The 25,351-nt window shown below is 36.1% G+C and overlaps 1 protein-coding gene and 1 long non-coding RNA gene across 4 annotated transcripts in view; one reads left to right on the forward strand and one right to left on the reverse strand.

Moving 5' to 3' along the window:
* Nucleotides 1–25,351, forward strand: part of LOC103464720 (uncharacterized) — a 217,634-nt gene that overhangs the window by 36,780 nt on the left and 155,503 nt on the right. The gene's annotated exons all lie outside the window — the stretch shown is intronic.
* igfn1.1 (immunoglobulin like and fibronectin type III domain containing 1, tandem duplicate 1) lies at nucleotides 360–24,512 on the reverse strand. 2 transcript variants are annotated; one of them, XM_008409018.3, is made up of 24 exons: nucleotides 24,353–24,512; nucleotides 20,252–20,337; nucleotides 15,133–15,252; nucleotides 13,993–14,135; nucleotides 13,758–13,857; nucleotides 13,604–13,648; nucleotides 13,079–13,112; nucleotides 12,794–12,977; nucleotides 12,561–12,674; nucleotides 12,312–12,480; nucleotides 11,394–11,666; nucleotides 10,443–11,249; nucleotides 7,073–7,197; nucleotides 6,832–6,973; nucleotides 6,450–6,743; nucleotides 6,065–6,361; nucleotides 5,291–5,470; nucleotides 5,064–5,192; nucleotides 4,656–4,964; nucleotides 3,646–3,731; nucleotides 3,375–3,567; nucleotides 3,004–3,300; nucleotides 2,384–2,710; nucleotides 360–1,474 (listed from the first exon to the last, which is right to left on the reverse strand). In XM_008409018.3, exons 2-24 carry the CDS (start codon nucleotides 20,298–20,300, stop codon nucleotides 1,470–1,472), a joined length of 4,422 nt encoding a protein of 1,473 aa, XP_008407240.2. In that variant the 5' UTR covers nucleotides 20,301–20,337; nucleotides 24,353–24,512; the 3' UTR covers nucleotides 360–1,469. The 2 variants fall into 2 exon arrangements, with proteins under 2 accessions (XP_008407240.2, XP_081463007.1); XM_081606881.1 differs by lacking the exons at nucleotides 20,252–20,337; nucleotides 24,353–24,512 and adding an exon at nucleotides 19,099–20,175.

Below are 25,351 nucleotides of genomic sequence, written 5' to 3' on the forward strand. Positions count from 1 at the left end.
TGAAGCCTCTATCATGCTTTTTCCACATTACTTAAGAGGGAAGAGTTTTTATTTATTTTGCTCCAACACCAGATTGGATTTTGATAAGAAATGCTAGTATTGAAATATAGTGAATTTGCTGAAAGACTATCATAAAAGCTGAGCTATAATTTTAATTCTATTTTTTTTATGAAAAGCAAACTATACACATAAACCAGAGCATGTTTTTGTAGCTTCAACTTGCATTCAGGACTTGCATCCAGAAATTATTCATGTTTTTAGTTGTTTGGGCTGTTGACCTTTCCTTCTTCCATGATGCTTACGAAGGGATGTTGAACAATTCAAAAACATGAACAGTCACAACATGAGAATGGTAGACATACATTATTCAGACAAACTTTAATGAAGCTTGACATGTGGGATGAATTTTGAGGCACGTTATATAAAGACTTGTTACATGCGTCGTGGATGTTCTTTTTAGTGAATCAGTTTTAAAACTTCTGCATAATGTATTTTTTATGTCTAAAGTACTTGACTAACTCATTGTTCAGTTTTAAAAAGTTGCATCAAAATGCAATGTTCAATATTTATTAAAACTTTTCACACAAATTGGCATATGAATAGCATAGTAATTGCTTAAAACTGCAACCTTGCATGCACAAACATGGATATTTTCACAATGACCTACTAACATCTAGTGTTATCTAATAGTAATGTTTAATTGAAGTTCAGCATACTTTCCAATTCTAAAACAGTTCCTGTTTTCACTCCTCTCAGGAAGGCTCATTTTCTCCTATTGAGTTCCCACTGTGAAATCTTAATGTTTAGGAATAAGGGATTCAAAACTTGTCAGCATGTGGGAGCCCCTTAAAGCCCCGAGGAGCCTGACGTTTGCTCAGAACCCATCTCGTATGACTAGATTTTAGCAAAAGCAAAACCCCGCAAAACAAACAACTTTTTACGTATTTTTTTTTTTTTTTAGTTTTTCTGTTACTTTGCCTTTGCACCATATTTCATAACAGTTGGCATAATTCTCCGGTAAACTCACAACAGAATACAGGCAACCAAAACAAAGTCTGAGAATAAAATGATGGCAACCATCTATGTTGCAGAACAGCCTAATGAGAAACAGCAGAAAATTATATCACCTTCATGTTAAAATCATTAATTCAGGCATTGACAGTAGAATCAAATCAATAAATCTTTTCAGGTACTCAAATGGCAAATAGTTAAACTAAATATATAATTTGTATTTTGTATATTCAGCTTTCTAGTTTAATAAAACAGGTTAAGTACTAGATCTATAAAGAGTATGTGGCAACCTAGGTTTATTTTTTATTTGCACATTAAGGTTTTGACAATCAACTTCTCAAGATGAGGCTTCATCTGTGACACTGAATGTACATTTTACACACGTCTGGGATTTGCTTGATTGTAAAACATGTCAGTTTCCGACTATGTGGCTTATGTGGCATTGTCTGTAGATCCCTTTACTCTGCAAAGAAAGCAAATGGAGATCATTAGTCATTTTTATTTAACTGACTGGTAAATTAAAATATCAAAGTTAATTTATTTGAGTAATTCAGCTCATAACTCACTCATATTTCATACGCAGTGTCATATGTTTTGTATTTATCTTGCTGTTAATTCTGATTAATTTTCCTTACAGCTATTAAAAACGTAAAATTCTGTTTCTCAAATTTTAATATTGCATAGGACTAATAAATAAAATATGTCTAATACAGAAACTGGCCTTTCAAAAAGCCTGCCCATGAACTGTGCGGCATGTGCTCTGGATTCTTGATAGAGGGGTTATTTGCCATGAATTACTGCATTTATAACATAACTTGGGGTGACTAAAGAAACCGACAAGTTATTTTCTTCACATTTTTTCAGGTTATCATCTTGGCACTGGTTTAAAAGCATCTGATGTTCTCTCATTTTCTTAACTGGCTTCAGAAAAGAATGCAACAAGGATAACTATTGTTATCCTTGTTGTTAAGTGCAGCTATTTTTTACCACACATTTTCCTTCTACTTAACTGTATATGAATGTGCTTGAATGCAGACACACTTAAAAGTGGATTCTTTTGCATTTTTTGTCTTGCTCTCCTTGAGGAGAGGGGCTCAATGACTGTTGGCTATACACTATCAAGTTAACAGTCCTCCCTAGATTAGGTAAGCCATAAGTAAATATTTTTGTGTTTACATGTTTTGTATTTTATAGCTGTGAGAAATAATCCTTGAGGGGTAAAAATAAACTCTTAAAATGTTTTTCTTTAGTTTGTTTCTGTCACTTTTAAACTTAAATTACTAAAATAAATACAATTTTGGATCGTATGCTAATTTATTGAGATGTACGTGTAATATTTCCATTAGTGCAAAGCGTTCTGTTAAGGACTTACCTCTGACTGTGAGTTTAGTTGAACTCTCTGCTCTTCCTAAAGCATTTTCTGCAACAATTTTGTATTCCCCCGTATCCTTGGTTCCCACCCTTAATATTAGCATAGAGCAGACCCCACAGGTGTTGGAGATGAAGTAGTTGGTGTTGGTATTCAGACTGATGTTGTTGCGGAGCCATGTCACATGAGGTGTTGGATCTCCTTTTACGGCGCAGCTCATGTAACATTCATAGCCTTGTGGAGCAGTGTGCATTTTCAGGGGGACAAGGAATTTAGGAGGACATTGCAGGTCACAGGCTTTGGACTCTGGCATCTTCACAGTGAATTTTTCTGCAGAGAATCAATATAAAAAATTAATTGGAATATAACTATTGACTTAAAAAATAAAGAAGCAGTTCTTCACACTCTAGTATTAAAAATGCCTCTTTTGACAAACTTGTTATGTGGAAAAGGGCTAGAATCTGTCTTGTTAAGTAAAATATATTTGGTCAGCTTTATGAGTATCTGAGCAACAAAATAAAACTTAAAATTGTTAAAATATTGCATTTACTTTAGGATTTGTGATGCGTAGTTGCACAGTGTTGCAACATATGTTTCTAAACCTGAAAAGCAGATTCGGTCACCTTTTTTGGCAGGAATAAGCCACTTTGCAGATTCGGATGGTTTAGAGGAGCCCATGTCATTCTTGGCATAGACTCTAAACTGGTACTCTCGACCCGGCATGATGTTGCAGGCCGTAAATTTGTTGTTGAAGATTCGATCTGCAATGGTGTTCCAAGTTCTCTTGACTGAATCTCTCTTTGTCACCATGTAGTGCAGCCTGTCATCGCGCTTCTCGTCTGGAGATGCGGTCCATGAGATGGTTACTGTGCCAGGAACGTTTTCATCCAGATCCACAGGACCTGGTGGCTTTGGCTCATCTAGAGTTCAACATTTTTGTTACTCGCTTTACTGAATTATACATCAATGGAGAAAGAAGACCACTATTACTTACCTGTGACTCTAATTTCAATGCTAAATGTTTCCTGTCCTACAATGTTTTTAACAATGATGGTATAGATGCCGGTATCTGAACGTTCCGCTGAAGGAATCAAAAGCTGGGATGTACCCTCAGCATTGCTGATGGTGACCTTTTTAGACACTGGCACGCCATCCTTTAGCCAGGTTACCTCTGGCCATGGTGAAGCCTACAACACAATATGAAAACATTACTTCCAGGAGTTTATAGGTATGAATTAACTTCTGTAAATCATCTGATAAAGTACCTCAAAGTTAATGGTGAATCTTGCAGAATTTCCTGCTCTCACAATCATGAAACTCTTGATTTTGGCATCTGTGAATCGTGGTCTCACTATTTAAAGAATAGAAAGCAATTTTGTTTTTATGAAAACTGAATAGACAAACACATTTCACTGCAAAAAGACAAAATAAATTTCAACTACAAAATTATACAAAATTGTCCTACGCACTACACTGATACATACGATGATTCTGTATAACTTATAATAGCGCTGATTATACAGTAAAGCACATCTGTAAAATCATATCATGATTCGTCCCATCTTTTTTTGAGATATCCTGGAAATACATTGAAAAGAAAAAAATATATCATACTGTTTAGAGATAAACTACACTTGAAGCTAAAAAGAACCAAATGTCTCCTTGTGCCCCCATATTGTTCAAATTACCAGGAAATCTTGTTGAAGTATCTAATGGTCAGACATGGCCTAACATAACCAAATAAGCTATTCAATATAAGTTATGTTAAAGTAGCTATTAAAAGATTAACTAAAATGAATAAGTTCTGCTGAGTTACATGCAGGCAATCTGCAATGTATCATTTTTGTTCTAGATGGTACATCAGTTTCTATGTTTATCACTTTCAACACTACCAAGTTTTATATTAATATAATATGATCAAAACAAAGCTATCCATACTAGGTGAAATGACAAATTCATCCATTTACAATGGATGAAGTAAAGTTTTTCAAATCTTTATTTTGGAAAAGGTTTATAGACTTTCGACCACTTTACTACCCATGTGGAAATAACTGGCCAATGCACAATGCAGTTTTAGCTCTCTCTGTCCTGTTAGCCTATGTGGAAGATAAGCCTTCATGAACAGGTTTTTAGTTGAAATTTAATTCAATTTCTAATAATTATTGTAACTTGAATGTCCCCCCAAGCAATAGAGGATAAACTGGCAGTGCCTGGTTTTGCATGCTGTTTCTTTAAATGTATTTTTAGAGACTGATTTAGGTGCAAATGTACTTACCAGGAGGGGGCATAGCGAGAATGTAATTGTCCAGCTCCTGAGGCACTCCCTCACCTCCATCATTAGTAGCAATAACTCTCACCCAGTACATGGCCATTGACTTCATGCCTTTTACCGTATATGTAGTCATGGTTATTGCATTAGAATTACATCGATCCCAGTCTGTGTTTTCTGCAGGCCTGATTTCCACAAAATATCCCTTTGCTTCATCCTCCTCTCTCTTAATGTCTTTGGGCTTGTTCCAAGACAGGGACAGGGTTGCGTAGGTGGAATCTGTCACTTTCAAATCAAGCACTTTACCAGGAGGCTCTGAAACACATGATTTGGCGCCACTTTTAATGTCACACAAATATTTTATGTAGATTAACAATGACAGCTCTGTCACAACATTTGTAAACATCCACCTACTTTTAGGGTCTCTGGCAAAAACAAACTCAGATGAAGTGCTGAATTCGCTAGCTCCAGAGTCATTGATTGCAGACACACGGAACTCGTACTCCATGCCCTCAACCACATCTTTTACAGCAAATCCTTTACCTGAATAGGAACATTAATGAATACTCTTGATTAGTTTATCCTCAAAAATAACAAAGTGCTAGGAATTAGCAAAGATCATAGATAAATTGTAAAGTAACCTCTAATAATCTCATTTGGGGGGTTAACTTGGCCCCAGAGGTTGCTGCCCTTCTTGCGTTTTTCCAGGTTGTATCCCAGAATGCTGGTTCCTCCAGTGTCAGCAGGAGGGGACCATGTGAGGTTGATGCAGTCCTTAAAGGCACTGGCAACCTTTGGTGCTGATGGAGGTGCAGGATATGCTGTATGCACAAAAAACATACATTTGTTTCAAGTTGTTTTTAAATGCATTTGTTATAATATTTGTTTTAATTCCTTGATTCACGTAAATGTCAGGTGTCAAATTTAAGATTCTGTTATCATTGAGTTAAACTGAAGACATGTGAGAAGAGGAAAATCTACACAATTTGAATATCTTCACATGCTAACTAAATTCAAATTTGTTTTAATTATCAATTTCAAGTTCCAAGTTTTCCATTTTGTTTTGTTTTTTCATAAATGACTACTTGGAGGAATCTTTGTGTGGTTTTGACTATTTGGGTAAGATTTTTTTAAAAAATGGAATTTGGTAAAGCACAGATCATTTACAATTTAAAACAATAATTTTGACACAGGGGAAATATTCATTTTACCACTATTTTCTTATTGAGTATGTAAAACCTGGTGAGGACTTACATAAAAGTCAGGACGGTTACATACGTGTAATAAGCCTGCTTATAAGGCACAGAACACATCTGCTGTGAACAACACTAATTGTTTCAGTTATATTTCTCTTCACTACAGATTGGTTATTTCAGTTGCTAAAAAAACCCCCGATGCATTTAACTTGAACTTACCTTTTGTTCCAGCCTGAATATCTTCAGTTTCCATCATTTCACTGGTTCCCATTTCAGTCTCCACTCTGATACGATAGCAGTATCTCCTACCATGATCCACGTCGGAGTCCCTATACTTGGCCACAGGACCAATTGGTCCAACCTTCTTCCAGGTGTTCCGTCCAACTTGTTGTCGTTCAAGGATGTAGTTTTGTATCTTGCATCCACCACTGTCCTTTGGGGGTCTCCACTTGAAATCAATCACAGAGGAGGAGGCTTCAACAATCTCCAGAGGTCCCATTGGAGGTGTAGGTTTATCTGTCGGAATGCAACACGTTATGGTAATATAGTATTTTAGTTGATCAGAATGTGTTATGCTTACATGTTACTTTTGTCAAATACATACCAAGTACATTTAGCTGGCTTACGGCCTCGATTGTCCCAAACACATTTTTCAGTTTTATCTTGATTTCACCGCTGTCTTTGTGCTGCAGCTTCATCATCAGCAAACGACTGGTTCCATCAGAAGTCTCAATATTTATATTGCCTTCACTTGAAAGTTCTTCACCCTCAAGATACCATTGGACTTTTATTGGCTCCCGGCCAATGTAAGACAATTTATAAGTAGCTTTGTGTCCCTTCTTTATAGTCACAGGAGCTTTAAATGCTTCTAGCTCCTCTTTATCAAATCGAGGGGGATCTGAAACCAAGAAAATGCACAAAACCTTTTTAAAATTCAGTTTAAAGACTTGCATTCACACTCTGGTATATTATGGAAATGTTTTTACCTTCAACAGCAATTTCAGCCTCGGTTTTTCGGCCATCGGCTTCAAATTTATATTTTCCAGCATTTTCCTCTGTGACTTTGTGGATTTTAAGCCTGTGGAAATATCCTTCTTTTGAAATTGTTAAACTCTCAGAAGCCTGAATCTGGAGGAAAAAATACAAACATTACAACATTGCTTTATTGCTTCAGCGTCATCCAGGTATTCTTTGCTGATAATGACTGCTTTAGGGGTCTGAACTCACCTCAGCTCCATCTTTGTACCAGATTCCTACACACTCTTCACTGCTTACTTTACACTCTAACTCTGCTGCTTCTCCAATAATGGCTTTGCAGTCAGAAAGTCCAGCGTGAAAGTGAACGCCTGGGTCTGAGAAGCAAGTAAGTTAATAAATGCACGCATTACCCTCCTTTTACAATTATATTTTCTAATTTTTCTCTTCTTTCTAAACACGAACACAATTAAAACCAGAAAAAATATGACCTTTTTTTCACTGTCTGGCATAAAATCAGTCTACTTGGGGTGTGCTGTGGTGGCTCAGGGGTTAAGCACAACCCACATATGGAGGCCTCAGTCCTCGACGCAGCCGTCGCAGGGTCGATTCCCGGCCTGGCGACCTTTGCTGCATGTCTTCCTCCTTTTCTCATTACCCTGTTTTCTGTCAATTAACTATCAAATAAAGGTCACTAGAGCCAATAAAACCGAAAAATAAATAAATAAATAAAATCAGTCTACTTATTCATCATTTTCGGAGAGTTATGATTTAGTTTTTGGTTGCTGCTTTCTTCAAATCCAAGAATTCCTACTCCTATATCCTACAATCACTATGAATGTATATAATTTTGACCAAATCACGACAATAAAAAAGTTCACAACATTTCAGTTAATTTAATGCACATCTGTTGATTTATTTTTAACTCGATCCCTTAAATGCACTGCTTCCATGTGTGACGTGTTGAAAAAAATGTTTTGCTAAAATATCAGGAAGAGAGTTATGAACCTCTGTTTGACCATTATTTACTTAATTATATCTAAACCATCCCAGCATCATGTTGTGTGGTTGTTTTCCTGCAGGAGGTGCTGATGGATTTCACAAAACACATCCCAGCATCACAAAGAACATTATTCAGAAAAATACAGAGGGTTAAAGCTTGGACACAAACAGGCCTACCAAATGTAAATTAATCCTCTGTGTTGTCAAAATAATCTACAGAGTGGTTTCAGTACAACAGAGTCAATAGTTTAGAGTGGCCATTCGAGAACCATAAAGTTGGCAGAGGAGAAAATGTGTGGGAGCGAGGTGGCCTCCAACCCTTACCAAGTTTCACCACATCTGTCAGAAAATATTCAACCTGTCATTCACATTAAAATTAAATCAAATCAAATGCTAAGATGTTGTGTCAACTTCTGAATTTGAAGAAAGTACAAAAACTAATTTCACATTTTGCAAGTGAAAATAATTTTGGTCAACCTACATGATCTTAATTAGGAAAAGTATGACTTCATGCCAGACAGTAATGGGGAAAAAAGTTGTTTTAAAGCAGTGTTTGTGAATATGTGGATTGAACTTTATATGAATAAATGAACAGTCTTTCTTCTCTGCATACAGACTTACCTGCATAATATTACATCTCAAGTAATGTTTTAAATTTAATAGAATTCATGTATGAAGTCAGGAAAAAACATCTCAAAGTGTGTTTTTCCTTCATTTGAATTGAAGACATCTTCATGAACATGAAACTTAAATGGCTTATTTTCTAGAGGCTTTCTTCAGTTTGACAAGTTGAGTTCTTAAAGCTTAAAAGAAAGTCTTCCGTGCCATTCATTTTCCTCTATTCACTTTATGTTGACAGAAATACAAGCTGTTGAGAAAGAAAATTACCCCTTCCGTACTGAAAGTTTGTTCTTCATTTGAAGAACTTCTTATTTCTCTGATGGAAAGTCAGTCTTTAGTAAATGTACAAAAAGTAGAAAAAAAAATATTTCTGGGCATTACCTCCTCAAAGGTCAGCTCATCTCTTTCTTGATTTTTCTGTTTTGTTAAAACCTCATTTACACAGTGACTATTTCAGTTGCATTGTCTTAAGCAGTGTGTCTATTACTCTGTGTTAAAATCATTTGCCTGAGTGCACCATCTCATCCTGAATTAATATTTGAAACACCAAGCAGGAATGTTAACACAGAGGCATTCAAAGCACAAAAGCTTTCAAATTGTCCACAAAAGACAAACATTGAGACAAACAAAAGGATTTTCTGCTGATGTCCAACCTGCAGGTCAAAGAAACACAGTTAATGACTAATCTGTCTCTGATATTCACAGACTGACAGACTGACAGCCAATACTCCACAAACATAACAAAACCAAAATTGGAATCAGATGTATTTAGTATTCCTTTAAGGCACAATCGTGGTTTTAATGAACTCTTTTGTATTTAAATTTATGGTAATAAACAGCTTTTTGCCTAGTGGTTATGGACGTATTCTGTTAACCTACATACCATATCTCTATAAATTTTATCAATGCATTGAATAATTTAATGCAATGATTATACCTCCCATGCAGCAAATAATGCAGTACTCGGCAATCTTACCGCTAACTCTCTGCTCGATCAACGGGATGTGCCGTGCACCCCCTGAACATTTGCCAGCTGTTGCTGGCTCACCTTCATCTGCACCCTCATCATCACAGCTTGCTGCTCGCCCATGCAACTCTCACCTCGGGCATATCTTCTTCCAACATTATTGGCTTTTCATTTTAGTTGATTTCATTTTAAATAGCATCAAGTCAATTTTTTTTTTCATCTGCTGTAGAATTAGCCTGACAAATAACATTAATAAAAACAAAAAAACCGTTAAAGATTAAAAATCACCATAGTGAGAAGATAAATTGCAACAGAAAAAAGCAAAATGGAGAACAGGGTCATGGAGAAGATCAACCATGGGATGCATTTTGCATGCTTTGTGTAAAGTTTGCTTTTATGTACTCATTAAAGCAAGTGTGCATAAAAGTCCATATCTAGGTTGATTTCTACCATTTCTATTTAAATCCTGCCGATTTGTTCTCAGTTTTTATAAATCAAACAAGAGGTTTATAACACAATGAAAACAAACATGTTTACACACATATAAGTACACTTATTACACAGAAAACCCAAATATGCCAAATATATCAAATACACTGTCTGGCCAAAAGAAAAAAGTTACTGCTTGATTTTCACAAGCCAATTTGTGAATTTCCTCTTCTTTTCTGGATCATTTTTTCCCCCATCTTTTTATGTTCTATCAGTAATGATAGTCAATTTTATACAAAATTATCACAATTTATGTTGTATATCAAACATTGCTTGATATACAAAACTTTTAAAATAATTTTACAATACTTGTAAATAAAGTAGATAATAGAGTAATGTTAGGTGTTGGTTTTAGACTGATATGTGAAGTCAGCTATTTTTGTTGGAAAACTTTCGTCAAGTATTTCCAAAACCCACCATTAAAAAAAAACACATTTTCTGCATTTACACATTTTTTGCTGAGTAAAAATAAACCTAAAGGAAAATTGAATTTGATGGTAGTGAAAATGAAAATAATATTAATTTTATGATTTAGTTTCTTACCTATAACTTCATCAGGAACCAGTGGGCCAGCTCTTACTCGTTTTCTCCGCTCCCCTCCCTTTTCTCCTCCTTCTCCTTTCTCTCCTCCCTCTTCTCCTTCACCTCCCACATCCCCCTTCTCTCCTCCTTCCTTTACTCCTTCCCTTCCTTTTGCTCCCCCTCCTCCTCCCTCAATGTCCTCATCTGAATCTTCAAATGAATCCTCATCGCTTTCAACCTCAGAACCTCCTTCCACATCTCCACCCTCATTGCCTCCAGCCCCACCTGCAGCAGCTCCACTCCCATCTCTCCCTCCAACTCCTCCAGCACCTCCTGCACCTCCACCTGCGGCACCAGCTAGACTACCTGCTGCGCCGCCTCCACCTGTAGCACCAGCAGCTCCGCCTGTAGTACCAGCAGCAGCTCCACCTGTAGCACTACCTTCACCAACACCTACAACCCCCCCTGTGGCCCCACTGACCCCGTCGGCGGCAGATCCTTCCCCAGCACCAGGTACTTTTTTCTTAGTTTTCCTAACAGCTCCATCTTTGCCAGTGGCCGCTCTCTTTGCCTTTGCTGCAGCTTTGGCCTCAGCCTTTGCTGCAGCTTTGGCCTCAGCCTCTGCCTTTTGCTTTGCTCGGACAGCTGCAGCCGCCAATTCCTTCTCTTCTTGAGCTTTTTTGGCGAGTTGTGCTTTTTCTTCCATTTCTTTCTCATATCTTTCTTGCTGTTCCTTTGCTATTCTCAGCAGTTCTTCATCATTGCCTGCTCCAGCAATGGTGGTTTTCCGTGCTGCCTTTTTGCCCTTTTTGGCTGGATCTTTCTCCACTGTAAAAAAAATAAAAGTAAAATAAATACATAAATAAACAAAATTGTGGTCTTGTAATTGTGTTGTCTTCATATTTGAGGTATTTTTGATCGGTCAGAAGATTATTTCCAAACATCAAAAATGGGCAATAAAAGTTTTCTCACCTTCAACCACAAGCCAGGCATTGCAAGACTTGATTCCTGCCACAGCAGCATAAATGCCACCATCCAGAGGCAGGCAGTCCCGCACAATCAACTTATGGATGAGTTTATCTTCAGATACAATGATCTCATGCTTCTCATTATTTGTCAGCAAAGCACTTTTGCCATACCAATTGATCTCATTCATTGGTGCAGTGAGTACACACTGAAAGAGAGCATCCTCTCGTTCTTCCGCCTTGACTTCTTGAATTTTGACAGCAAAGTCAACTTCAGGCACTGCAGAGTTTGAAGAGGGAGACAAATGCCTTTCATTACCTCTATACAATTAATTCAATGCAACTTATCTAAGTCTCATTGATAGACGCTTTGTGTATGTTTGATTCAAACAAACATCAGTGTGACATTGAGTGAGATATTTTACATTTTAAAAGCAAAAAAAAAATCCCAGCAGGTTTGATTTTTATTTCATATAAGTTAAATGTTTGTTTCTGTGTTAAGCAGTCAATGGCTTAGTTCTGTGTCTGTTAATGACCATATCTTTGCATGTTTAGCCCAGTTCTTCTGCAATAAAGGAGACATTGCTGCCACCACATTTTACTTTGGCTTTCATCTTGGATATTTTACCACTGGCTAAGAGTTGATATATTTGACAGTGTTCCTGTCCTATATGTAGTCACTAGAAGATTTACTGCTGCCAATAACTCTGTGTTTTTCTTTCACAAAGCAGGTATTCTTGAGCCAGTCCTGTTTTTGGAGTCAGATGACATTTCTTCTAAACTACCACTATATAATCACAGAAAAAAGTGGCACAAATCTTACCTTGTTTTGCTGGTACATCTTAAAGTTTGAATTATGTTGTGAATTGTAAAAAAGGAACAAACACAAACATTTCAAGTTGCCTTAAACCTAATTGGCTCTTACCTTTAAAATCTGTGGAAAATACATTGACTCCCTCCACGTCCACAGAGTAGAGCCCAGCATCATCCTTACTTAGGTTTTTGATTGTGAACACATATTTTTTGCCAACTTGTTTTAAGTTATGCTTCATTCCTTCTCCCTCTTCTTTTGAGAATGGCACCATGACACCATTCTGCAGAGATTTTCAATTTTATAATAGTTTATGCTTATCAAAATTCTTCAAAATAAACAAGGATTGTCTGTGTGCCTCACCTTATACAGAAATATTTTGCTGCCAGAATCTAAGAGGTCCATATCCAACTCAATTGTTGCACAGTCGTCATCTTTGACCTCAACGGGTTTGAGCGTCCTGATATGTGAGATGAACTGTAGCAAAAATAAGCAGGTGAACGTAAATTATGAAAAAAATAAATCATGCAAGAGTACTTTTTTGCTTTTGGGGAATATCATAACTCATCCAAAACAAGAAACAGCAGGAACTGTACCTGTGCAATCTCCTCTTCTCGCTCTTTTTTCATTTCAGTAAGTTTCTTCAACATGCCACGGAAGTCAGTGATGCCATACTCTGCACAGATTTGCTCGTAATCTTTCTTTTCTGCACTAAGCAGGATTTCCCAGACCTTTTCATTTGCATCCATTGTCTTTTCCTCACGAGTTCCATCAGGATTACTGCAAAATGACACATTTGTTGTGTGGAGCTTGACTAAAACATTAGTTCTTGTGGTTGAAAAGGTACTAGGCTACCATAAAAGATAATACATTTTACTGACCGTGTTTTGAGTCTTTTTCTGAACTCTGTCACATCTAGGGAAGATATGAGACAGTTTATGTAAACAGACAATTTCTTTTCACAATTCACTGACTCAAAACACATCTGTCTGCAAGTATGGGATATCTTTCTATCTTTGAAATGTAACTGTTTTCCTGAACATGTTAAACATAGTTATAGATTACTAAATTAAAATGTCTAGACAAAGTAAAAAGTAGAAAAAAAATGTTTTGTCACATTTATTTTACATGATTTGTAAGAGATGCCAGTAAATGTGGCACTAAATATAAAAACAAAAATATATCTAATATTTTTAAAAGGAGATTTTTCACTTAATAAAATTACGCAAGTAATTACAGAAACAAAATTATTTGTCAAAAATTGTGGTAATGTACTGCTGCAATGAAATCTTATTTTAGCCTAAGGCTTTTTCAAAGTCTGGAATGTGTTTAGTAAATCAGCATACTAGCAAAAGCAAATGAAAGGACATTTATGATTTTGTAAAGATTAGTTGTGTAAGATTTACCTTCTCCTTGAATCTTTTGAAGTTCCTTGGTCTTAGAGAATCCCACTGTGAACAAACGATACAAAACTTTAATTCTGCTTCACAATGTGTCCACATGATCTAGAGATACCTTTATCAGAATAAAACAACTTTAGTTTTACACAGTTAATCATACCCTCAATAATATTCAGAATAACGGTACAAACAGCTCTCCCATATTCATTGGCTGCATAACACTTGTATGTGTCAGCATCTTCTGGAGCTACCTTAGGGAACTATTACAAGGGTAAATAGAGGAAATGTCAGTTTATTGTTTTAGTCATAATGTCAATGTTTCATTGTTATGTATTAAAATTTTTTATTTATTGTCGATGAGAGCAATTTGTATTTTTTGCTTTATTAAAACTTACCTCGAGGGTATGTTCATTTGATGCCTCATCATATTTTTGCTGACACACATCAGGGTGAAAAATGATTTCTCCATTTGCTCTGCTCCATGTTACAGTAGGTGTTGGATCTCCCACCACAATGGCTTTAAAGTATGCAAATTTACCTGCAACATAGCACTCTTACAGTCAACTTAAAAAGAAATGAACAAAAACAAACTTCAAAATAAATTGGCCATGAACCAAAAGTAAGACATATTATTCAGATGAGTAAATATAGATAATGTTTTAATTGAACAATTTAGGATTTAAAAAAAATATATTTTTAATGTATTTATTTACAAAAAATAATAAGATAATAGTTTGTTTAGGCTGACATCAGATTCTGTCTCGAACAAAAATATGTGTATTTATGGATATAGCGGTAGTTAAGTAAATATTTAATATAATTAACACACATTGTTCCTGGAACGTGATCATATTTCAGCTCTAGGTTCTTGTTTAATAGGACATGAAATGATTTCTGTAATGTTTAGGACGTTGGTGATTGAGATGGTGAAGCTCTCTAAGACACCTGAGTGAGGGTAACCATAATGATCTCTTAAAATGTAATTGGAGAGATCAAAATATTGCCAAAGGGAAAATAAGAAATAACAGCTTTGTTAAAATTCTAATTGTCTTCTGAAATATTGATTGTGACATTGTTTAAAATATTGTTTAATGAAAATCAGAGATGAAATTCTTGTTACGTATTGCAAATATCTTATCAGAGTTGATAAATCCATCTCACATTTTTCTGTCTTTATAGTTCTTTCTTAACTCGTTACATGTAACCATTTATTATCGTGAATATCGTTTTCTGTTTTAGACGTGGGGCTACATATTTGCAATGCATTACCTTGTGGTTGTTTATATTGTCCTACTGCATTGATTTTTCAGCTGTTAATTGTGGTAAGATTGCAGTTTGACATAAAAAAAAAGTATAAAATTCCTAGTTCTTGCAGAGACCAGACATGTGCAAGTCTTTTGAGTTGTTTTTTTAAAGGCGTGTATTTTTTTTAAAGGCTCAAGCCTTTGAGCTCAGATTATCTGCCCCCAACCATTCTGCTCCTTTCCAGGTAATCTTAAAAACACAGTTCATATTTGCAGACAGGAAAATCTTACCCTCTTGGATAGTGAGGGCTATGGGTTTCCGTGTGAAATCTGGAGTTGTTTTTCCTTCAGGAAGTTCCTCCATGAACTGTGTAATCATGACACCAGGCACTTTTGATTTCTTCTTGATGCCTAAATGAATCAAGAACCAATTAAGACCCAATTAATTAGCTTACAAACAAAATGATGCAAAACCAAGTTTAAGTGCACAAATGAGCAGAAATTCCTTTAAATGTGTATTTTAATCATTGAAACAGTTTTTTTTTTTTTTTGCTCCATCAGATACACAACATAACATAAAAAAGACAGTTGGACAGCACTGACATTGATTTCATAATGAAAACAAAACAAAAATTAACAGGCTGTATGATTGTCTTTTAAGGCCCACTCACACCAGGCTATGACTGCTGTGTGGTCTGAAAGAGCTGCACAAGAGTCCAAACATTGATGGATTGCAGAAAATTTGGAAAATCTTCTTCTATGTTATCTGTCCTGATCCGATATATTTTCGTCTTCTGCTTTCCTGGTCACCCTACCACAGTCCATGAGAATCACATTGCTTGGAGGTTTCTGGATCACCACTGCCAGTTTCAACCTTACTGTAAAGAATGAAAGACATTTAGTGTTTTCAGCATGTTAAAAGCAGTCTATACAGACTGCTGTGCACTAATAAGCGTGCCATCTGGAGCACATATTGTAATCTGCTACAAGACTCCATTAGGAGGATACTTGTGAATCAGTCAAGCCAAGCCGCTAAAGCCTTAGGTTGTGATTTGAGTCCCACTGTGAGTGTTGTAAAATTAGACTGTAAAACTGCAAAATAATGCATTTAAAGTGCAGTCTGAAAAACTCAAGTCTTTCTTCAGTCGTTCAATAATCACAGCCTGGGGATAATTTAGAGGTGTGTAATCCTCTCCCTAACTGGGTGTCCTTCTCCAGCAATGAACCAAACACTAACTAATTTATTTGTCAAAGGGGGCCTGAGCACACTCCTATAGCATTGACACTACAGTGACTTGTTCACTACAGTTGACTGCTTATGTTCTTTTGACTAAAGCCAGAGACGTGGCTTAATGCACTGCACATAACAGCCATAGTGCCAAGAGAATTATAGTAGCCTTAGCATGAGGTCAGCATGGCCAGTCCAGCTTCAACTTCTCAGAGGAACAAGCCTCACAGCTGTGCCAGCTCCACTGCTACTGGTGCCGTTACACCCCCCATGCCTCTTCAAGGACTTCTATGCTGGCATTACAAATAGAAACCACAACAACTTATTTCCTTACATAAGTTGTGTCAAAGTTCAAAACAGTCAGGGAACTCTCATGTGAATAATGTGAAGCTTGGTACGCTTTTAATATTTAACAGATGAACTCTCCTAGACCCCACAAGGTTTTTATGCCATTATGCAGTTTTAATCTGGTGTGAGAGGAGCCTACATATCAGGCATGTATGTTTACCCAAAAAGAGTGTGATCCTGTTGGGAAAATGCCACTAAAGCGGAACAAACTGTGACCCAAACATGCTGTTACACAAACCCACAATAGATTTTCACTGCATTTTGTTCCATTTTACTAACCTAACATAGTTTTATTTTAGCCAGCTGAAGTGTGAAGGGAATGGATATTTGGTAAGTTGCCATTGTTTGACCCTGCCAATATTTTTTTTCTCACTCTCCTGGTTTTTACCAATCCCACAAGTATTCTCACTGGGATAAAATATAACTTGTTTAATTTCCATTCCCACCTACTTTGCTTCTTTTTGCATTCACTTTACCCTGAACTCTCACCAACACATGTAGCACTAAGCAGAGTTAATGGAAAATGCTTACTGTGAAAGAGCAAGATAAACTGTTAAATCTTTCTTTTTTTCCAACAGGAACATATTCTATATTCATACTTGGGTTAACAGAGAGGTTGTTTTTAAGTAAGAACTACCTCTGTTTTACATTCACAGTTCATGCATGAACTAGAATATATTTAAAGAATTTCTCAACTGGTTTTCCTTTTACCCTGAAATGTATAATGAATTACATGGTCTTGAAACTGCAAATGTAATATGCTATTAATGTGTATTCAAAATATCTAACTCTCCTTTGCTCAGTGATATGAAAAAGCTTTCCCAAATTTACCTAAAAAAAACAAAGCCAATCTCTAATAAGAGTTAGTCTTTGTGTAGTTTGTCTGCCACTAAGGTTCTGCTTCAGGAAACATAACTTATTAAGAATGTTTAGATCCTTAACCCCAAGTTCAGGACAAACTTAATAAACCTTGGGTTTTTGCTGTACCTCACGTCCTATTGTCTTTTCATTTCTTCATCCAAACAGTGGATGTCAAGATGCAAAACAAAGTGCATTTTTGTGCCAAAGCTTTGTCTGGAGGAAAGTGTGAATTTTTGTTGTTGTTTTTATTGTCTCCAGAGACATACATCATATATAAATTAAGGATAATCCTATTTTGCTACCAATATTTCTGAGTTTATCTGTAATCTGTTTACAAAAAAAACGGGCTTCCAAAGCACATCTGGTTTTAAAACCAAGATGAAAACTACGTAAAAGGAGAGATCACATTTATTCTACTTTAGCTTCTCTCTATTAGCTCCCTGTTAAATTCAGAATATAATTTAAACATCTTTTTGTACATCAAAGATTTGATTGTTCCATATGTTAGTAATGGGGTACTTTGCTTTCAAACTGCAGGTTTATGGAACATCTGCGCTTGACTTACCCTGCAGTTACAAAAAGCGACAGATGGAGCAGGAAGATAATAAAGCTAAAAGTGGGAAAAGTTGCTCTAAGCAAGTAAAGAGCAAAATTGGAGATCTGGAAAAAGTTTTAACTGGTAGCATTTTAAAATGATATGTTGGGGTACTTTGGGCACTGGCCTCTAATTAGAGTTAATTAGTTGGGTTGGATCAGGCTTGGACACAATGTTTATGGGGTTCAGCTGGGTTGGGCTGTATTTTTAGGCCCAATCTAAACTCAAAATGTTTTTTTTTTTTTTAACAAATCTCTTAACAAAGCCCTGAAAGCTGTAATAAAGCTGTGGCTAAATTGCAAATGGCTGTATGTTCCTTTATTATGTGACTTTTTAAAGCAATTAGTTGGACTGGATGTTATATAGTGGTATACGAGTAAAAATTGATTTTCAAATGGTAATTTCCACATTTCAGATTTTTATTAGAAATCATTTGTGATAACCATGTGCTCATCCATATAAAATACGTTGAAGGTTGGAAACTGTGGAAACATTCAAGGAGTATGTTATTTTACAAGGCTTGTACATGTCAGGGGTGTCCGTTAAGCTGCTTATCATAAGCCTTCAATGTAGGGGTAAAAAAATGACTACACATTTAGTGGTTTTTGTATCCGAGCAACTCCATGACAGCAATATGCCAGAAAGCATAAAGAGGTCAAATGTTTCAGAAGTATCTATTTTTTTTAAGTTTGCTCTTTTTTATATTTTCTCTGAGAAACAACAAACATTTATAATTAACCTTCCTTGTGGGTAAATGATCCAAAATTTTACTTATTTTGAGCTTAATGAGAATAAAAATAGCTAATTTTATCAGTCACTTTCTCTGGATTGTCATGTTGTGTGATGTTTCCTGCAATATAGATTCCTGAGTTGAGCTTGAAGGTCACATTTGGATAGGACAGATCTGGATTCAAGGTTGTCAGTAAAAAGTGGCATTTTCCCATCGACTCTCAAGCTACAGTAGAGACATCACAATCATTCAGAGCGCCTTCTGGTTACAGCTTGTCACAAGTTTTTACATGGTATGAAGGTTGTCACAATGAAATGCATCCATTGCGGCACAGAAAGGTTTGTCATCCATTTTTGGAAAGCACCTTTCAAGGTTCAAGGACAGAGTTGATAAGGATAATGGAGATGTAATTTTTCATGCAACGAAACCCAGCATGGCATCATGCGTACAGAAAATTATTCATTTGTATTTTGATTATCTTTTTTTCTTGCATACCTTTGTCGTCCTGGTGTACTCCCTCAGAACCGTCGATTTAACACGCAACATGACAGAAGGAAAAGGCACAGGACAGGTAAATAAAAATCCTGACAGAAGAACCATGGCAGGTTGGAACTTTGACAGGATTAAGAACACAGAAGAAACACAAGGGACCACATATTTAGAGTTTGTAACTCAAGGTTGGGTGGACAAATACAACACAGAATATCTGCAGATCAAATATGCAGAGACTGACAACACAACAACAACAACTATTAGTGATAGACAAAAGATAATGCAGCATGTTAGCATATGGCTTGGAAGAGTTGTGCCGTGCAACTGTTAAGACTCAACACGAAGCTTTCTTACATATTTCCACATTGCAGGCTTCTCAGGATGATTTCTGCTTGGTGCTTGAGATTAATTCAGGTAATACTTGGAGAAAAGCAGGTTGTAAGAAAATCCATTTTAGAAAGATATTGTTTCAATTCCGTGACTATTTGAAAGCATCCCTAATGTGGTGCATTGACTCCTATGTGGCCATCAGGTCATGTGTTGGACGTTCAGTAATTTTTTGTTGCCACATTTCATCAGGAACAGAGGTTTCCTGTGATTGTTCTTTGGGGGATACAGCTTGGTTAAATTCAATCTTCTTTTACTATATTTTTGTGATTCTGTTCTTGGGAAAGAGAAAAGCACCATAATCAGAATGCAGTTCTGACCGGTGTAACTTGATAGTTGTTTCTTGTCTTTGTGATGCATGAATTGGGTGATCTCATCACCATTTCTCTCTGTATCTTCTTTGGTGAGATATCTTGACATTAAAGGTTAAAGAGCAAATAAATTGTCACTGGCAGTTTGAGTTCCTCCACTTGATTTTATTTCCTCTGCAATTATTAGCTGTTCCCGGCATTAATCAAAAATGTTGGGTTCCACATCTTCAAAGATCTTTCAAGACTAGATGACATTGGTACTGTCTTCTTTGCTGTTGCTGTTTTGTTGAGTATGTCCACGTCCTGAACATATTTGATTCTTTGTCGCAATCTTAAATGACTATGAAGTTTACTTATAAAGTTTAGTTAAGTTTTATTATGTTGATGATCTCTGGATTGAAAGAAAATGAAGGGTGAGGCAGCTGGAATACCAACCTTTGGCTGACTTCTGCACTTACCTGCCTGCCCAGTGGCAGTTTCATCGGCCACCTTTGTCTTCTTCAACATCTTTATTTCCTCTTCAGATCAGCAGATTCAGAGGACTCTGAACAAAAGACAGAGAGATAAAACAAAAACCCTTAGCACCTCATACATACATATCTCATATTTTCCCCAGACTTTGAGGAGACAGACTTAACTTAGAGATGGCTCATATCTTATTATTAACGAATTCTCTTTGAAAATATAAGCACAGACCACTCAAAGATTCTTACAGAAATATCTGCCATTTTCGGAACATTGTTTTTTTTTACTTCAAGTTCAAAAGGCTTTTTAGTTATACCACTCCTTCCCGCTGATTGCAGTTACCTAAACCTGACAGTAAGAGGCAGCAGCTGGTGTTATTTACAGTAACTGTTGATCATAACATGATCTGAGTTCCTGTCTCATGAGGTCTTCACAGGCAGCTGTAAATTAAGCACAGATTTTAGTGAAGACTTAAAGATGCACGAAGAAGAATTGGATATTTAAAACTATATAAAGTGGCAGTGTTTGGACATTTGAAAATAATTTACATATTTTTAGAAGGAAAAATCTGCAAGAGAAGCTACTTTCAGGTATAAAAGACATTTGGTGGTATAATGCCCTGGGAAATGTGCACAACTTGGCAAAGCTCTGCGTACTGAAGCAACAAATTCATCTGTAGTTTCATGCAGACATGAACTGACTAAAAGGGTCATACTTCCTATCACATACATTTTGACAAAAGCTATCGGTGTGGTTCTTTTTATCCTGGGAATTGAGGCTGGGTTAGCTTTATATAATGTAAACAAGTGTTAATTTGTAAACATTTTGTAATACTGATGATAGCTATCTGGGCAGTACGTATTACAATAGAAATGCCTCTCTAAACTCATATTCTTATGTTTGGAATGACACCTTTTGGTTGGTTGGTTTGGAATGTACACTCTAACCATTATAGTTTCATCTGTCCGGATTGAAGTATATTTTTTAGTCTCTTCATGTTTTTTTTGCTGTATAATTACCATGTTGTTAAATAAAAATACAGGGAAACTCATAACATCCAAAAATACATATAAGTAAGAGATTCAGGGACTTGCTGTATCTCTTCTAACATCTCTTTGGTCATAGATTGACTGACAAACTGCATATGCTGTACTGTGATTTGTTTCAGTGACGGTCCTTTTGATGCATAGATGAACAAATGGTAGATATGCGAGTGCTGGTGTTGAATTTAAATGTTCAGGAACTCTGTTTTAGTTTCTGTCTGTTGCTGTGTAAACTTCTTTTCAGTTAATCACATCAGCAGATTACACACTCAAGACTAAATGTTGAATCTAATCATAATATTACTTACTTAGCCCACAATAGTTTTCACCCATGACAGATTTAAGTATATTTTTTAATCGAAAATTACTTTCAACTGAAAAGTCTGCTTCTGATAGAAAATGAGACAGACATCTTTGAAAGGAAAAGAAAACAATGTGAAATTAAATTGATTTGATTTTAATTGCAAAGTCAGCCTTTTTGTAATTTTATTTAATTTGTTTTAGCACATATGCAGCATATGTTTTTAATATACATGCTTTTGCATTTGTACTATAAAGTGAGGAGTTCTTGCAGCAACATTGTACTATAAACCACATAGGTAAGACCGAAGCAGTCTGTTGGTGAAGATTTGCTGGCTTGAGGTTCTGTTTAATAAAAGATATCCCACCCTCATATTCTCCAGTTTTGTTTTGTTTTGGATATTTTTGTTTTAGCTCATTACACGTAGGGTGCAATGTTTGGCTTTTGCACTCTTAATGTCTTAATGAATTCTGACTTCTGGAGGAGGGGTACTGAAGACAAAATGGTTCTGAATCCACCCTGAACAAGACTGTGATTTGTGCTGCAGGCTACATTTCAGGAGACACTTCTTTGGCTTTGAGAGTGAAAAAAATGCATGCCTAATAATGCCATTATGTACATACAAAGAGGCAGGTTGTCATTGATGGTAACCTGAAAAGTTGTTCAGATTAAGGTAAGAGGCAGGCTTTTGGAAATGTTCAACCTCTGAAAAGAAAAAAAGAAACTCTGAGCAGGATGTTACATCAAACCATTCCTTATTTACTATAATTGCTCAGGTATAATATACAGGAATAATTCATCACACCATAAGAGCATGAATATATAGGTTCTCTCTGTAGATGACAAATGTGCAAATGCGACCCCTTTCTTTTTGTGTTCAATCCTTTATTTCTCTCCTAAGCGAAGGCATTAAAGATGTTGCTTCAACTAATTCTATTTGTATTTCCTCCCATAGATTTTACCACTAACTCAGAGCTTTTTTGAAAATTTCCTCTCTTAAACAAAGGAAGTGTTTCTCTTTTCTTGAGTTTTCCTGTCTTCTAAAATCTGTGGTCGATTGTGACTTATAAATGTTCACACTGAACCAGGTTCTGCAGTAGTTTTCTTTCTTTTAAAAGGAAGTCTTCTTTTCCATGTTCACAACATCCATGCACATTATGAGCGATTTCTGCAAAGTTAATAACTGAATGCTTTAAAGCCAGTAGCTCAGTTCAGTTGGGTGGGTATCCTTGGAAACCTATAACCAATTAGTGTGATAAACTGAACTTAAGGACACTGTTTTATTACTAGGATTGAATTGGTGTGTATGTAATTGTCTTTGAATGTGCCTCTATATTTTGATGGAAATTGTTTAATATTTCAGTATATTGATGTATCTGTTTGCCTCCTGGCATTTATCAATTGGCATTGTATATATGAATAAATTGAAATTAATTGAACTGAAATCTAAATCGGTTTTGACTGTAAAACGGACACCAAGCAATATTGGACTTGCATTTGATTTACTGTGGACATATTCAAAACTTTATAATTTTGTATACACTTTAGTAGCATGTGTTTTAAAGAAAACACAAATTTGAAAACATTAATATGTACATAAATATCATTGGGTAATGTTCTTAATCTTTTACTGTCTATATAGCTTGCCTTGGGCTATACTTGACCAATTCCTGCAACAAGAACAAACAACATCTTAAAAGAAGAGTTTTCTGAAAAGTCTCTGAAGTCATCGCACAACACAAAGTCAGAACATACTTAATATAATAGCAGTACGTGACATCCAGCTTCCACCCACTTCAGCTGACTGCACCACTGACCACATACTCTGAAAATGGCATCTAGTAGCTTCTCAGATGTCGCTCCCTGCTTTTTTTCCTCCAACATGTCAGTGATCGCAGCAGAGTGAACAAGACAGAAAGTGGCTTGAGCAATGTAACTCACAAAACTCAGCTTAATGGTAAGACCTTTGGTGACAAATGAGCTCTAATGGTGCTACATGAACCTCCCTTTGGATTTGCTCATGTGTTCAAAAATAGCATGATGTCAAATTGAAAATAAAAAATGTTTTGTATTTTCTCCGTCTTAGAATTTTTTATTTGCTTTATTTTATTACATTGAAGACATTCATGTTTCTAACGATGATCTTGATATGCATACATTTTAAGGTGTACCACATAAAGATGCATGCAGAAGTCAACATGAAACACAGCTCTGCAGATTCTTCAACGTCAAAAGAAATTGATCACTTGCCAAACTACAGTCCACTTCTTGCTTCCCAGCTCCTAAAGCTCAGGTTACTATTGAATTGATACCTTCATCTAAACTTAGTTGTCATCCAACAGCTTCACATCTCTGACCATATTTCACTGATCCAACCTCTTTAAAAATGTGAAATTTAAGCTCAGTAACCAGGATACGGTGATTTCAAGCATCAGAAGCAAATATGCAACATTTAATCTACAGCCTAATGAATAATGTTTTAAAATACTTTGCAATGTAATGCTAGGTGTGCAAGGTACTGAGTTTAAAACGACAAGCTTTATTCTTGGACAAGGATAACACTCATGTTTTTTCTACAGTTCCACTGCAACTGCCTAGACTAGTGCACTTATCTTTTCTATCCCATTATCATTCAACATGAAGCATTAATCTGGATGTTAGCATGTGGAAACATGCAAAAAATATATATCTCTTTTACTCCCCTGCTCTGTAAAATTTCTGATCAAGCCTTCATTTTGTGAACCACCTACCTGTTCCCTTCTCTTTCAGACAGCACTCTGGTCACACTGTGCCTTCCCTTATTTTTTTTAACCGCAATAGATCCTTCCTGCAGCTTGCAAAGCAGTGCTTGATGCTTTACTTCAGCTCAGACCCAGTGACTGCCAAAAGCCATTTAGGCTTTTTACATGTCAGTGATGACTCCAGAGGCATTAGAGGTCAAGTGGGCGGTGAAGCAGGGTTGGTTAAATACTTCATAAAGGTTTTTTTGTACTTCAGTCTGGATATGCAAGTTTGGCTCTAGATTTGAGGTGAAAAAATGCCCTGCAGCTTAGAAACCATGAATGTTTAAGGCGTGGCATCCTTAAATTGTTATTCTCTTATTAGAGGTGCGATGCTCAACTGCAGAAGTTTTTTTTTTTTGGATAAGTCTTAAATGCACAAACATAAACATCTGTGCAGACTTCTATGTGCTGTGTCATGCATTTATAATTTCACAGACTGATTTAGACATTCACCTCCACTAATTGATTCTTGATGACTTGAACATAGCAATTACTTTCCTGACAACGTTAATTAACAAAATAAGCTGTCTTGAAATGGCTAATATTGATTTGAAAAACTGGGGAGGAAATAATGACAATAATGTCTATTGGATGAAGGTTGATACTTGGAGAAACTGTCATCTTTGACAATTTTTGCGGCAGACACTTTAGAACTGAAGCCATAATCCATATAGTCTTATAATTAGAAGTGGTCAGACAACAATAGTATCTACTATATCATATCACTTGAAGAAAGCGTACTTAGAGTTAACGAATGCAGCTGGAAACATGTTTGTCTATTAAATCCTCTTATACTACATTTAGTCATTGTGAGTAGATGTATTATTTAAAGAGAAGGGAGAAGTAGCCAGTCACTGTCCAGAAACACTTAAATAAAGAGGCACATTATTCCATCCCATCGCATGTTCAGCCTTTACTGGAGCCAGGAAGGCTATGTTGTTTCTATTTCCAACTGAAATTTGATCT

The sequence above is a fragment of the Poecilia reticulata genome, chromosome 5 (assembly GCF_904066995.2).
Source record: "Poecilia reticulata chromosome 5, P_reticulata-male-v2, whole genome shotgun sequence".
Classification (NCBI taxonomy): Eukaryota; Metazoa; Chordata; class Actinopteri; order Cyprinodontiformes; family Poeciliidae; genus Poecilia; species Poecilia reticulata.

Excerpts from the sequence above, each read along its gene's own strand:
- igfn1.1 (XM_008409018.3), bottom strand. The coding sequence starts at position 20,300 with ATGTTGAAGAAGACAAAGGTGGCCGATGAAACTGCCACTGGGCAGGCA. Across the intron at positions 12,675-12,793 it reads GAGAAGAGGAGATTGCACAG|TTCATCTCACATATCAGGAC; the intron begins GTACAGTTCCTG and ends TTTTTGCTACAG. Across the intron at positions 2,711-3,003 it reads GCTTATTCCTGCCAAAAAAG|AAAAATTCACTGTGAAGATG; the intron begins GTGACCGAATCT and ends GATTCTCTGCAG.